The sequence below is a fragment of the Helianthus annuus genome, chromosome 11 (genome assembly GCF_002127325.2).
Source record: "Helianthus annuus cultivar XRQ/B chromosome 11, HanXRQr2.0-SUNRISE, whole genome shotgun sequence".
Taxonomy (NCBI): domain Eukaryota; kingdom Viridiplantae; phylum Streptophyta; class Magnoliopsida; order Asterales; family Asteraceae; genus Helianthus; species Helianthus annuus.
The window spans coordinates 108,130,182-108,145,814 of NC_035443.2; the positions used below are offsets into that span (position 1 = coordinate 108,130,182).

At 40.1% G+C, this 15,633-nt stretch overlaps 1 protein-coding gene across 1 annotated transcript; it reads left to right on the plus strand.

The window, feature by feature from the left end:
- The first annotated feature begins 11,317 nt into the window (after positions 1-11,317).
- On the plus strand, positions 11,318-14,357 carry LOC110944716. Its single transcript, XM_022186363.1, has 5 exons — positions 11,318-11,644; positions 11,780-12,160; positions 12,620-12,721; positions 12,912-13,704; positions 14,353-14,357. Exons 1-5 carry the CDS (start codon positions 11,318-11,320, stop codon positions 14,355-14,357), a joined length of 1,608 nt encoding a protein of 535 aa, XP_022042055.1.
- Positions 14,358-15,633: the final 1,276 nt, after the last annotated feature.

Sequence of the window (15,633 nt, forward strand, 5' to 3'; positions counted from 1 at the left end):
GTTCGGGTTCCTTTTGTTCAACTCAGGTTTTGATTCAGATCCGGGTGTGTGGTTCGAGTTTTGTTCGGGTCCGCGACACGGTTTAACACGGGTCGAACGGTCCGGGTTTTTGGTTCGTGTCAACTCGGTTAAACCGAGTTAACTCTGCTCGGGCCCGGGTCAAATAGTCAACAGCAGGTCAAATGGTCAACAGCTCCGGCTCGGCTTCGTTTCGTGGTCAGACGGCTCGGTTCGGCTTGACTCGGTCAACTAAGTCAACTCAGTCGGTCAACCCAGTCAAACCTGGTCAACTCGGTGAGCCGAGTTGGTCAACCCAGTTAACTCGGCTAACTCAGTCGACTTTTCACATTCGACATGAAGATTTGGTAAATAATCAACATCGAGATTTATATTTACGTTTGATCATAGTTTTAATGGATTGCGTGAAATAGGAGCTCAAACCGAACAAATTAACGAATTTTTTTTAGTTAATATTTACATGGAGTTATTTAGTATTTCGTTTATATAAATTGATTATGAAAAAATATTACTGAATCTTGTTGAGTTTTTGAAAATATAACGACAACTTGTGTTGTCGTCCATCCAAAAACAGAGGAAACTCTGCCCGTTTTTCGAGAAAACACGTAAAACGAAAAACATATTTTATACAAACGATTTTCATACAACAAGACGCAAAGGCATATTGTTCAACGACATTTTACAACTCACGAAAACGACGCTAACGCGAACTATTTTACAAATAAACATAATTAGTATACTTACTTCAAAAGTTAAACTCGGATTCTTTCGTAAAAAGATAAACATAACATGTATATTTATTTCAACATCAATTTGCCCGATTTCTTTTATAAACGAATACAGTTTATATACCTATTTCGAACATCAAACAAAACGACTATTCTTTTATAAACTTAAATATAGTTTATATGTTATTTCGAATATCAACGACACGAATTCGTTTTATGAAAATAAATATAGTTTTTATATCTATTTCAAATATCGTACCACACGAATTCCTGTACAAAAATAGATATAATTTATCTATTTATTTCAAACATTCAACAACTCGATCATACTCTTGTAAAATAAATATAACTTTTTATATTTATTTCAAAACGCCTAAAACGGCATCTACATATACTTTGACGAATATATACAACACGCAATATATGATGCGAATTTGTTATATGTTATTTTTATATAAACCTTCTTTTTGTATACGTGCGATTTCTCGGGACCACTAATGCTACTATGCCGACATATTTATATATTTTTATATGAATATACATATATTTTAAACCTCTCGAGAAGCTAAGTCTTTTCAAGACTTATTAACTATTACCGACAATAAACGAAACTTAACGAGCATAACCTCCTCGTTTCCTTCAAGATAATAACTTACCGTCGAATCGTTCGATTAACGATTCGGTAGAGCTCGATGACACGTAGTGTAGTTACTGCGTTTACTTAGAAACCTATAAGATATTCCGTGTTAGGAATATTGTAGAATGCACGCTAGCAAGTCAAGTCTTGGAAACGACATCACGAAGTCGTAATTAGCTAGCTTCGCACAAGGCAATTCAGGTGAGTTCATAACCCCACCTTTTTACGGTTTTACATTTTTGTAAATGTTTTCGGGGTGGAAAGACATGCACGTTTTGCAGAAAACACATAAAGTTCTCGATGAACAAAGACTGCATATTTTTAGACAAAGCACATTTTGCAAGAACATACAAAGCTTTTGAACGAACGAAAACTCATATTTCTAAATCATATTACGAATGGATTTCGAGGAACTTAAATGGTTTACGAATAGATTATACAAAATATACCGGTTTTTACATAACAAATGCGTATTATCGAAATGTGAATGATTTTCATGACTAGGGATGGATCGTCTGGTGATAATATAGAGAGACTGGGGAGTTGGCCTTAGAGGCTGGGGAGGTCAGCCTTAGAGGCTGGAGAGGTTCAGCCTTAGAGGCTGGGGTAAAATACATGTTACAAAAGGATTACTTACAATATTATTGGTATGATTAGCCTAGGAAAGAACCATAGTTCATGTGATAGGGTAGGCGGATACTTGGGACCATTAATCCTCGTATCAGGACCGAGGGGCATGAGTGATAGATCTATTTGGGTGTAGCGAGCCCACACCCATGAGGCCGGGGCGGCCCATAGTGGTGACTATGTCTTCCAGCCGGAAGCCCGGTACAACTTTGCTAGGTTTGAGTCTTCCTACACCGTCACACATATCAATGGCCTTGCAAACCATTGGTGATCTTTTCCTTGTTTGCTTTCATACCGGGGTTTTACAAATTACATACCATGTTTATACAAATTCAAGGCATAGGATTATGCGGGCATGGAATCAAAGTCAGGGTGGGTATTGACGGTTTTACGGACATTACAAATACAAGAGTTTACAAATACATGGTTTTACGAACATAAAGCGTTACAAATACAAAGTTTCCATACAACATGACAAGAAAATGATTTTAAATTCGTTTTCTCAACAATACTTCAAAAACCGGTTATTCAAAAAGATTTATTTCAAATCTTTTACAAACAAACTATGAACTCGCTCAACTTTATGTTGACTTTTTCGTATGTTTCTTTCTCAGGTTGCATTTCAGAAATTATGGCACGGTTGGAATTGGAGAACCATTGAGGATTCGAGTACTTAGCAAGCGTTCATTTTCTAGAAGTCTTAGCTTATTTGCTTCCGCTGTGCAATGAATATACCAGTCCAGTCACGCCAATGCTCTGATATTTCGGGGTGTGACAGATTGGTATCATAGCTATAGGTTACAGCGAATTAGGTTTCTGTTGTGATAACTAGGATCTAACCTCACTTTTCTTTGGGAACTTAGAGTATTAAAACCTGAATACATACAGAACACATAGTACTCGAATATGGTCTCCAACCGTTGCCGAAAAACAAACAGTCAAAATTTTGCTTTCGAACATACGCTATTGTGGTGTTTCATACACGATGCATAAAAAAATTACATACAGTACACAAAACTCCGAGAGTTTAGGAAACATGCATTTAAGACCTTCGGAAACTTATGTTGAAGTTCATTAAAGGTCATCACGTAGGAACCGCGATTATTAACTCGGGCACACACTATTGTTCATATTGTCTATGCTATTCTAACTTCCCGAGCAGGCAGCCTACGCATAACGAAACGCTAGTGCACGAGAATACATGGAACTCAAATTTTACGTCAACGGATGTTGGAGTACATTACATTCTACGCGGAACGAAAAGCTGGTGCACAGGTATACGTGAAACTTAAACTATACATCAACGGAGGTTGAAGTGCGTCACATACGATTTACGGGGCACAGTCTTTGGGAAGACAAGATGGAGCATTTTAGCGACGATACTAATCCTGACATCGCGGAAACTATCGATCAGGAAGCGGCAGTTTGGCACGCGGTCCTGCAAACGACACGGAACACGCCAAGGAGAAGACGTATGTCTCCGCATTCCCCCTAACTCATAATGACGAATACACTATGTTCGACATTCCATGGTAATGTCACCTAACAATTGGTCGTCACACGAAACCCCAGGTAAAGTCCTCAAATTTCTTTTATTGAAATTTCGACTTTCGCATTTACTGAGTAGATTTTCGTATCTCTACTCCTCTTAATGGTCATCGTATCACGATCATTTCTTTCATTATAGCGAATACTCGTTTGCTTCATTTCTCGAAAATTTATATGTTACGCATGCATCGTTTGTTATACATGTGGTTTCGTTTCGAATAAGCGTTTCATCAATGTTCAAATATTATTCCGCTAAACTTAATTATTGATTTGTGATTCGAATGACCCACATTATTGTAATGTTGGCTCCATTGTTATCAAGTCAACACATTTTCTTGAAATTTCGTTTCTTTTCAAGTTACATACATGGATTTTCATTGTGACCATGCCGAAAGTTTTCTTGTCGATACACATATCTATTGTCGGATTGTGCTAAAACCAAGTTCAATTGTTTGAACTTGTCCATTACACATATTCACTTCAGAGCATCATATGATGTATTGGGAGCATTATATTCAAAATTCGTTTTAACAAGTGTTTCATTCGTTCCAAGTCGAGGTAAACTTGTTTGGCATTCGACTCCATTAAATTGTTTGTTGATTTCAACACCATGTGGTGGTGTTTTCATTAACTTGAAGCTTGTGCTAACCTCGTTTACACATCTCTTGCACGGATTTAAATATTTATTTACTGAATTGCTTTAAATCCGCTTTGATTTATCATATTAAAGCAGTCTTAACAAAATCGTGTGTTAAGAAAATGGTACACAAATTCGTTTTATATTTCGGTGTACCTCATAACGGTTCTTTCAACATCGATCGAATGCTTTGCAATATTCATTGCTTCTTCACCTGCGATCGAAAACATTATTTCTTCGATGTTCCATTTTCAATTGAAATCCCAAGATGTTTGTTTGGAACAAACGTTCAGATTTATTTCGTTGAATCTTCATTTGACTTCAAACGCAGTGAATTTGTTTAATCATCGCTATCATTGAATTATTTAAGTCACTACGACACCTTGTGGTGTCAGCACAAACTTGTAGCTTGGGCTAATCATGATTGAGCGTTTCATGCAAAACACAGGTGACAATTGTTCGATCACCGCCATCTTGAATTGTTTCATTCATTGTGACACCTTGTGGCGTTGGTATAACTTGCAGCTTGTGCTGATCATGATCGAGCGTTTCATGCAAACTATTGCATTTGAGATCGTTGATTCTAAGTTCATCTAGTGGATGTTATTGCTTCTAGAACTCATTTACATATTGTGAACGTTCATACGGAATTCGATTGGTCGAAGTTCCTGTTCTTTGTTGGACCCTTGTTAACTTAGTCACACTAGTGACTGTATCTATACATCTTGTTTCCTTTGACATCAACTTTTGAAACACATTTCTTTTAATCGTTGGGTTCTTATTGTTGTAGTACGTTCTTGAATCCACATAATTTGAATGAGTCTTGATTTGATTTCGTGGTCATTCACTTGAAATTACTCGTATTTACCGGCGCATAGTTTAACTCTAAGGAGTTAACATAGTCTAAATTTCGAGGACGAAATTTATTAACAGGGGGAGAATGTGACAACCGGTGATTTATGGTTCCTAATTACGCGATTAACAAACATTAAGACGATAATAAATAGTGATTAATACGTAGATTAACTTAATTAGGCCTTTGGAGTGCCTAGGAACGTCTATCCGACTTTACAGTGCGCGAACGGTGGTTTACAGAGAAACCTGTGAAACGTTAAACGACAACCAATTAAAACCGAACAGAATACTGACAACGCCAACAAGTACGAGTCCTATACGATTATTTTGTGTTTATAAATTTACTTTTACAAATTTATCGTGCTTCTGAACGACACAAAACGCAGACGCGAACGAAAAACGCGGAAACAGTAACGCACCGGCAATCAACGACGAAACTGACGCACCAGACTCGGAGTTCGTCTTGATATTAATATATTATGATATATTTGGTTTCGTTTTCGAATTTTAATACCCGTAGTCGAAACCGGATTGAAAAATGCGTCAGCAACGACAAAATAAATATTTATGCTATTTTAAACGCGACGACAACAGTACGCGTCGAACACTAAATTTTCGGCATCACTTTACGCGTTTTTGACCATAATGGTCTACCCTACGACATTTTTAGGATGCTCGGGTTGCGAAAACGGGTCTTGTAATAAATACGGGCCACTATAAACACGAGATTTGGGCTTGTGGGCCTTGGGCCCAAGCCCAAAAACCACAAAACTAAATCTGTATTTAAATAAGACCTTAAAGTCTTTTGTTCTCAATCCATTGAAACAACACACGCTCACCACACTTTCCTCCCTCTCTCTCCCTGTTTTAACCGGCGACCGGAGATCGGAGCTCCGGCGCCCCGTTCTTCTCCGACGAATCACACACCTCGACCACTATCCTCCTTCCCTCATCACCCCTTAACCACGCACACCCCCCCCCCCTTCGGCAGATCGAGCAAAGACACCACCACCCGACGGTGGTGGTGAGCGGCGACTGTGGATTATCAGCGAGAGAGAGAGAGAGAGCCGAGAAGAAAGAGATCAGAGAAAAGAGAACCGGCGGTCCGGCGGTCGGTGCCATTGACCGGCGGACGTAGTCTTTATCCGGCGAGTTCACCAGTTTCGGGTTCAACTTGGTTCAGGTTCGAGTAAATTTTTGGGGGTTCGAGCAGTAGAGAGCGAGATGGAGACTCGGACCACCGGTTGGTTCTTTTATCTGGCGGTCCTTGCCATTGTCCGACGAATATCCGTGTTTTCCGACAATGATTCTGAAGAAGATCATGATCAGACGATGATGTTGATGGTCGGCGGCCGACGGAGCTCCGGGCCGGCCGACGGTGCGGTGGTTCTGTTCCCCTCCTTTCTTCTGTCTCAATTCCATTAAAAACTAAAGGCAAGTGAGTTGTTTCGGTTCAGTTTTGGCTCAGATTTGTGCTCAGTTTTGAGTTTGGTTCGGGTTCCTTTTGTTCATCTCAGGTTTTGATTCAGATCCGGGCGTGTGGTCCGAGTTTTATTCGGGTCCACGGCACGGTTCAACACGGGTCGAACAGTCTGGGTTTTTGGTTCGAGTCGACTCGGTTAAACTGAGTTAACTCCGCTCGGGCCCGGGTCAAATAGTCAACAGCAGGTCAAATGGTCAACAGCTCCAGCTCGGCTTCGTTTCCCGGTCAGACGGTTCGGTTCGGCTTGACTCGATCAACTGAGTCAACTCAGTCGGTCAACCCAGTCAAACCTGGTCAACTCGGTGAGCGGAGTCGGTCAACCCAGTTGACTTGGCTAACTCAGTCGACTTTTCGCATTCGACATGAAGATTTGGTAAATAATCAACATCGAGATTTATATTTACGTTTGATCATAGTTTTAATGGATTGCGTGAAATACGAGCTCAAACCGAACAAATTAACGAATTTTTTTTAGTTAATATTTACATGGAGTTATTTAGTATTTCGGTTATATAAATTGATTATGCCAAAATATTACTGAATCTTGGTGAATTTTTGAAAATATAACGACAACTTGTGTTGTCGGGGCCATCCAAAAACAGAGGAAACTCTGCCCGTTTTTCGAGAAAACACGTAAAACAAAAAACATATTTTATTCAAACGACTTTCATACAACAAGACGCAAAGGCATATTGTTCAACGACATTTTACAACTCACGAAAACGACGCTGACGCGTACTATTTTACAAATAAACATAATTAGTATATTTACTTCAAAAGTTAAACTCGGATTCTTTTGTAAAAAGATAAACATAACATGTATATTTATTTCAACGTCAATTTGCCCGATTTCTTTTATAAACGAATACAGTTTATATACCTATTTCTAACATCAAACAAAACGACGATTCTTTTATAAACTTAAATATAGTTTATATGTTATTTCGAATATCAACGACACGAATTCGTTTTATGAAAATAAATATAGTTTTTATATATATTTCAAATACCGTACCACACGAATTCCTGTACAAAAATAGATATAATTTATCTAATTATTTCAAACATTCAACAACTCGATCATATTCTTGTAAAATAAATATAACTTTTTATATTTATTTCAAAACGCCTAAAACGGCATCTACATATACTTTGACGAATATATACAAGACGCAATATATGATGCGAATTTGTTATATGTTATTTTTATATATACCTTCTTTTTGTATACGTGCGATTTCTCGGGATGACTAACGCTACTAGACCGACATATTTATATATTTTTATATAAATATACATATATTTTAAACCACTCGAGAAGCTAAGTCTTTTCAAGACTTATTAACTATTACCGACAATAAACGAAACTTAACGAGCATAACCTCCTCGTTTGCTTCAAGATAATAACTTACCGTCGAATCTTTCGATTAACGATTCGGTAGAGCTCGATGACACGTAGTGTAGTTACTGCGTTTACTTAGAAACCTATAAGATATTCCGTGTTAGGAATATTGTAGAATGCACGCTAGCAAGTCAAGTCTTGGAAACGACATCACGAAGTCGTAATTAGCTAGCTTCGCACAAGGCAATTCAGGTGAGTTCATAACCCCACCTTTTTACGGTTTTACATTTTTGTAAATGTTTTCGGGGTGGAAAGACATGCACGTTTTGCAGAAAACACATAAAGTTCTCGATGAACAAAGACTGCATATTTTTAGACAAAGCACATTTTGCAAGAACATACAAAGCTTTTGAACGAACGAAAACTCATATTTCTAAATCATATTACGAATGGATTTCGAGGAACTCAAATGGTTTATGAATGGATTATACTAAATATACCGGTTTTTACAAAACAAATGCGTATTATTGAAATGTGAGTGATTTTCATGACTAGGGATGGATCGTCTGGTGATAATATAGAGACTGGGGAGTTGGCCTTAGAGGCTGGGGAGTTTCAGCCTTAGAGGCTGGGGAGGTTCAGCCTTAGAGGCTGGGGTAAAATACATGTTATAAAAGGATTACTTACAATACTATTGGTATGATTAGCCTAGGAAAGAACCATAAATCATGTGATTGGGTAGGCGGATACTTGGGACCATTAATCCTCGTATCAGGACCGAGGGGCATGAGTGATAGATCTATTTGGTTGTAGCGAGCCCACACCCATGAGGCCGGGGCGGCCCATAGTGGTGACTATGTCTTCCAGCGGAAGCCCGGTACAACTTTGCTAGGTTTGAGTCTTCCTACACCGTCACACATATCAATGGCCTTGCAAACCATTGGTGATCTTTTCCTTGTTTGCTTTCATACCGGGGTTTTACAAATTACATACCATGTTTATATAAATTCAAGGCATAGGATTATGCGGGCATGGAGTCAAAGTCAGGGTGGGCATTGATGGTTTTACGGACATTACAAATACAAGAGTTTACAAATACATGGTTTTACGAACATAAAGCGTTACAAATACAAAGTTTCCATACAACATGACAAGAAAATGATTTTAAATTCGTTTTCTCAACAATACTTCAAAAACCGGTTATTCAAAAAGATTTATTTCAAATCTTTTACAAACAAACTATGAACTCGCTCAACTTTATGTTGACTTTTTCGCATGTTTCTTTCTCAGGTTGCATTTCAGAAATTATGGCGCGATTGGAATAGGAGAACCATTGGGGATTCGAGTACTTAGCAGGCGTTCATTTTCTAGAAGTCTTAGCTTATTTGCTTCCGCTGTGCAATGAAGATACCAGTCCAGTCACGCCAATGCTCTGATATTTCGGGGTGTGACACCGGAAGCCTTCAAGGCTTCAACCTTATGCCCCAGATGATGGCCAGTTTCCCGTGGCAGCACTTTATCAATCAAGTGTTGGCCACTCAAGGGAACAATAGTAATAGCAACAATGCAGGTGCAGGGGCTGAAGAAGACCTGGCCAAGCCTTATAGGCCAAGTAACCTCTCATGCTTTTCACAGCAAATAACCGATTATGATTTTCAAACAAAGATCAAGATGCCAGCCCACATCAAAACATATGATGGTACTGAAGATCCTGAAGACCATCTTCAGATCTTTACTGGTGCCGCAAGAATTGAGAAATGGTCAAATGCTGAATGTTGTTTAATGTGCATGCAAACCCTTGTCGGATCAGCCAGAATCTGGTTCAATGATTTACCTGCTCGAAGCGTTCGAAGCTTCAATGACCTTAGCAAGGGGTTCCTGGCCAATTTCTCCTAGCAGAGGCGATATGTTAAAGATGCTACAGTGATCTTTCAGATCAAGCAAAGAGATGACGAAAGCCTTCGAGAGTTCATAGAAAGATACAAAAAGGAAGGTCTAACATATGTAGGGGCAGATGAAAAAAGGAGGGTGGCCGGTTTTATGAACGCCATTACATCCAAATATCTCACAAGAGATTTCAATAAATCCCTGCCCAAGACCTTGGAAGAAGCTCTCGAAAGGGCTGAAGCCCACATCCGGGGAGAGGAGGCAGTAGACATTAAGGAACAAAGGAAAAGAGGATCCAGCTGACGAGGCAACAGTCCAGCTAGAAAAAGGGGAAACTTTAACTCCTATGACAGATGCCAAAAGGTTTCGGACCATCGAAGGTCTGAAGGTCGGAACCCTCCCAGCAGGGAGAAAGGCATAAGTTTCACACCCTTTACCAAGACTCCTCAAGAAATCCTCGCAACAGAAGAAGTCAAACAAAATTTTCAGCCTCCTAGGCCTCTCCCTAAAAGCAGAAAGAATGAAAATTCCACACAATACTGCGAATTTCATGAAGAGAAGGGGCACCACACCAATGATTGCTTCCAACTTAAAAAAGAATTGAAGAAGCCGTTAAGTCAGGAGAACTTGCTCACTTGGTGAAAGGAGTTAGGGACAAAATGGCTGAAGGAAATGGCAAGGAAGTCAATATGGTGGATTTTGATGGAAGGGTCCCACAGAAAAGACAACGGTTGGAGGCTTGGGAGCTTCAATGTGTTTGTTTCCCTCCGACAGAAAAAGACCCAGTTTCAAACCCTCTTGTGGTAAAAGCAACTGTTGGAACATTACAAACAAGCAGAGCATACATAGACACTGGTGCTGCCACTGAAATCATGTTCGAAAAGTTCTTCAACCGTTTGAGCAATGAAGAACGTTCAAGGCTTTAACCCTCTGGGACCTCCATAAAAGGTATTGCCAATATACCCCTTAAGCCTTTAGGGCAACTGACGCTTAATGTTCGTTTCAGCGAAGGTCAAAACAAAGAATCCAACCACTCACCTTTGTGGTTATCAACATACCTTCAAACTATGATGTGATCATTGGAAGGCCGGGGCAGTGTGCATTCTATATGGCCGTGTCTGTTGGCCATGGCACTGTCAAATTTCCCACCGAGAGGGGAATAGTAACCCTTCAACCTTCTCAGGAGGCCTACCTGGTTGAAGGTGAAAGTTCCAAAAGTGAAGAAGACAAACAAAGGTTAATCATAAATCCTAAGTACCCTGAACAGAGGATAAGGGTCAATCCAAGCCTTTCACAAGAAACCCTCTCGTATCTCGAAAAATTGCTAACACATTACAGTGATGTCTTTGCTTGGTGTCCGGAAGACATGACAGGCATCCCTCAAAGCATCGCTGAACACGAGTTGAGAATACCACCAGATGTCAAGCCTGTTGTCCAAAAGAAAAGAAGTCTAGCACCTGAGAGAAGCCTGGCTGCTTGCCAAGAAGTTGAAAAGCTTGTGTCAGTCAGCATTCTATGAGAAGTCAAGTACCAATCTTGGGTTGCAAACCCGGTGATGGTTCGAAAGCCAGACAATTCTTGGAGGATGTGCATAGACTTCAAGGATCTCAACAAGGCTTGCCCTAAAGATTGCTACCCATTACCAGAAATCGATCTCAAGGTTGACTCCCTCTCCGGCTACCCTTTCAAGTGTTTCCTTGATGCTTACAAGGGTTACCACCAAATCCTCATGAAGGAAGAGGATGAAGAAAAGACCGCGTTCCACACAGACAAGGGGATCTTTTGTTATCAAAAGATGCCTTTTGGCCTCAAAAACGCCGGAGCAACCTGCCAACGTCTTGTTGACAAGGCCTTTGAGACTCAAATCGGTAGAAACATGGAGGCATATGTCGACGACTTGGTGATCAAAAGCAAGACGGAATATCAAATGCTCGATGACGTCCAAGAAACCTTCAAGAACCTAAGGAAGGTCAACATGAAACTCAACCCTGAAAAATGATCATTTGGGTTTGAGGAGGGTAAGTTCTTGGGTCATATTGTTGGGAAACAAAGCATCAAGGCTAATCCAAACAAGGTGAGAGCTGTTCTTGAAGCCAAACCACTAAAAACCAAGAAGAAGGTTGAAAGCTTAAATGGGAAGCTTGTAGCCTTGAAGCTTTTTACCTCAAAGTTGGCGGAAAGGTCTCTCCCCTTTTTCAAAACGCTCAAGGGTTGCACCGATAAGAAAGACTTCAAATGGACTGAAGAGGCTGAAGAAGCCTTTAACCAAATGAAGCAACACCTAACTTCCCTACCTGACATGGCAGCCCCAGAAACGGGAGAACTAATCTCAGTATACCTCTCAGTTCCTGAAGAAGCAATAAGCGCGGTCCTCACCATTGAACGAGATAAAATCCAGGTACCAGTTTATTTCTTCAGCAAAACTCTAAAATTGGCTGAAACCAAATATCCTCCTCTGGAAAAACTTGCACTAGCCCAAGTTCAAACAGCTAGAAGGCTTCGAAGGTATTTCCAAGCGCACCCTATACAAGTGGTCACCGACCAACCTATTAGGAGGGTGCTTGAAAAACCAGAAAACTTGGGACGATTAGCCAAATGGGAAGTGGAACTAGGTGAACATAACATCACCTATGTCCCAAGAAAAGCCATCAAAGCCCAAGTCTCGGCTGATTTCATTGTAGAAGTCCCAATGCAAACTGTCACTGAAGTGAACACAACTGCCACTGAACCCTCAAACCTTGAAGCCTGGAAGCTTGTTACTGATGGGGCTTCAAGCGTTGAAGGGTCAGGGGCTGGGCTTATTCTGATCAACCCAGAAGGGTTAGAATTCACATATGCTCTTCGCTTTGATTTTCAGACAACCAACAACGAAGCTGAATACGAAGCACTGATAGCAGGCTTAAGACTAGCTAAAGAAATGAAGGTCCAAAAGCTTGAAGTGTTCACAGACTCATTGCTGGTATCAAGCCAAGTGAATGATAGCTATATTGCAAAGGAGCCCAACATGAAAAGATACAAAGAAAAATCAAAAGAATTGATGAACATCTTCCAAACATGTACCATCAAGCAAATTCCCAGGTCTCAAAACAAAAAAGCGGATGCCTTGAGTAAACTTGCATCTCTCACTTTTGCCCACCTTACAAAAAAAGGTATTGGTAGAAGTGTTAAAGGCTTCATCAATTGATGAGTTAGAAGTTCAAGATGTAATCGCCGAAGAAGATCCAAATTGGATGACTCCAATCAAGAAATTCCTCAAAAATGGTGAATTGCCTAATGACCAAACAGAGGCTGAAAGGTTTAAGATCAAGGCAAGGCAGTATGTTCTACAAGGTGAAACCCTATATAAAAAGGGTTACCTCGTACCCTTGCTAAGATGTGTTGGTCCCGAGCAAAGTCAGTATTTGGTCAAAGAGGTTCATGAAGGTATATGTGGAGCTCATTTTGGAGCTAGATCGGTGGTTGCCAAACTTATGAACCTTGGGTACTTTTGGCCCTCAATGCACCGAGACACCACTAAGCTGCTAAGGAAGTGTGATGCTTGCCAAATTCATGCACCAGTCCCAAAAAGTCCCAAACATGATCTGGTCCCAATAACCTCAGCATGGCCATTTTATAAATGGGGGATGGACATTGTCGGCCAATTCCCCCCAAGCAAAGCTGGAGTAAAATTTTTGTTCGTAGCCATAGATTATTTCACCAAGTGGCCTGAGGTTAAACCGCTTGCAAAAATCACGGGCAAGCAAATCATCGACTTTGTTTGGGAAAACATTATTTGCTATTATGGATTGCCGGGAGTTCTTGTCACCGACAATGGAAAGCAATTTGCTGAGAAGCCTTTCAGCGTTTGGTGCAAAGAATACAAGATCAATCAGGTTTTCAGCTCAGTAGCATACCCGCAATCAAATGGTCAAGTTGAGAGAACGAATCGAAGCATATTGGAAGGTATCAAAACCAGATTGGGAAGATATGAAAGCAACTGGCTTGAAGAACTGCCAAGTGTTCTATGGGCCATAAGAACAACTGAAAAAACAAGCCACAAAAGAACACCCTATAGCTTGGTATTTGGGTCTGAAGCCGTAATTCCAGCTGAAATAGCAGTTGTAACACAACGAATTGTCAACATGGATCCCAAATTGAACCAAAAAGAGACCATGTTGAACTTACAACTCCTAGAGGAAGCACGAGACCAAGCTGCAATTCAAGAGGCCAAGTACAAGCAACGAATGGAAGCCTACTACAACAAGAGAGTTAAAAATGAACGTTTCAAGCCAGGAGACCTGGTACTCAGAAACAATGAAGCTAGCAAAAAAGAAAATCAAAGAAAGCTTGGCCCAAAATGGGAAGGCCCGTATACCATCCTTGAAGCACATAAGGGTGGATCTTACAAGCTAGCAGACTCAGAGGGTAAAAGGCTTCCAAGGCACTGGAATGGAAAAACCTTGAAAAGGTTTCATGTCTAAATGGGAAAGGTTGGTTTGTGTTTCACAAGTTGTATTTCAAGAGCTACACCATGAAAATCTTTTGTAAAAACAATGTCTCTTGAATGAATGAAGTTGTTTTAACAAATTCGTCTTTATATCCTAAGAACAGGTTGAGAACCTAGCAAAAAACTCCATGGCAATGGCCATGTAAGGGGATGAGCTCCCAGGCCACATCGCTCAATAGGTTCAAGGGTTGAATGGACCTATATAAGGGGTGAGTTCCTAAATCAATACAACTCCATGAGACTGATTATCAAAAGCAAAATGGTCTCATAGACAGGTTTGAACAGCCTACACCAAATGTTCCTTAAGCCTTAGAAAAACAACCAACAAAAAGGCTTACGAAATCAAATGAAAACAGGAAATTGATGAATAGGATAGGTGCTATGTCTTCTTGTTAAAAATACCAAGGCTAAGTGACTGCAGCACTGAACCCTTTAAGGTATAAAAAACATAAAGACAACGCAAACTTGACAAAGACAAAGCTAAAAGAAAAGCAGAAATAACTTAAGGAACAATGCAACAACTTGAACAAAGTTATAAAAACTTAAAGATACAAACCAAGCAAAGTCACAAACCCAAGAAGCCTTGAAGGCTTCAAGCTACATACATGGCAACTCAAAACCTTAAAGGCTTCAACCTACATACGGGATTGCCAAAGAGCTTAAAGGCTTAAAGCCAACCAAGATGCCTTAACAAAATAAGCACAAGTATAAAAAGACAACACAAAACAAATAGTTGAACATAGTAACATAGCAAAGAAAGCCTTGAAAGACTTTCAACCATCCAAACACAATAAAACAAGTCCTAGTGACTTGTAAGTTCAGCAATTGTTCAAATGGCCATACAGGCCTAAAACACAACCACATAACAAGAACCTTAAGGGTTCCTGCCAAACCTAATATTGTTTAAAGTTAATATATTACAAACCACGGATTGTTTAAAAAAACGCTAAGAAAGCTATGAATATCATGCATCAGTATAAGGCTTAGAAGCACCAGAACTGTTACCTTTGGCTTTCTTAGTCTTCTTGATCTTCTTAGCCTTCGACCCCACACCACCAACAACTGAACCCTCTAAGCTGGCATCCTTAGGAGCATCAAGTTCTCTAGAAAAGGTATCTTCTCTATCTCCTGAGTAGGAACGTTTCTTGAAAGAGAGTTAAGAACTTCGACACATACCTTCTCATTAAGACCATCTGGCTTCAATTCCTTCAAAACAGAGAGGGGCTTACCATAGCAAGAAGCAACCTGGCTCACATACGGGTATGTTAACCTCTCCATTTGCTCAACGGAACCCTTGAAGATATCGGAAGCCTCGGGACGGTACAAAGGAGATTTTTCCAGAGGATGGCCAGACTCATGAAGCTTATAACCTGCAATGAGACCTT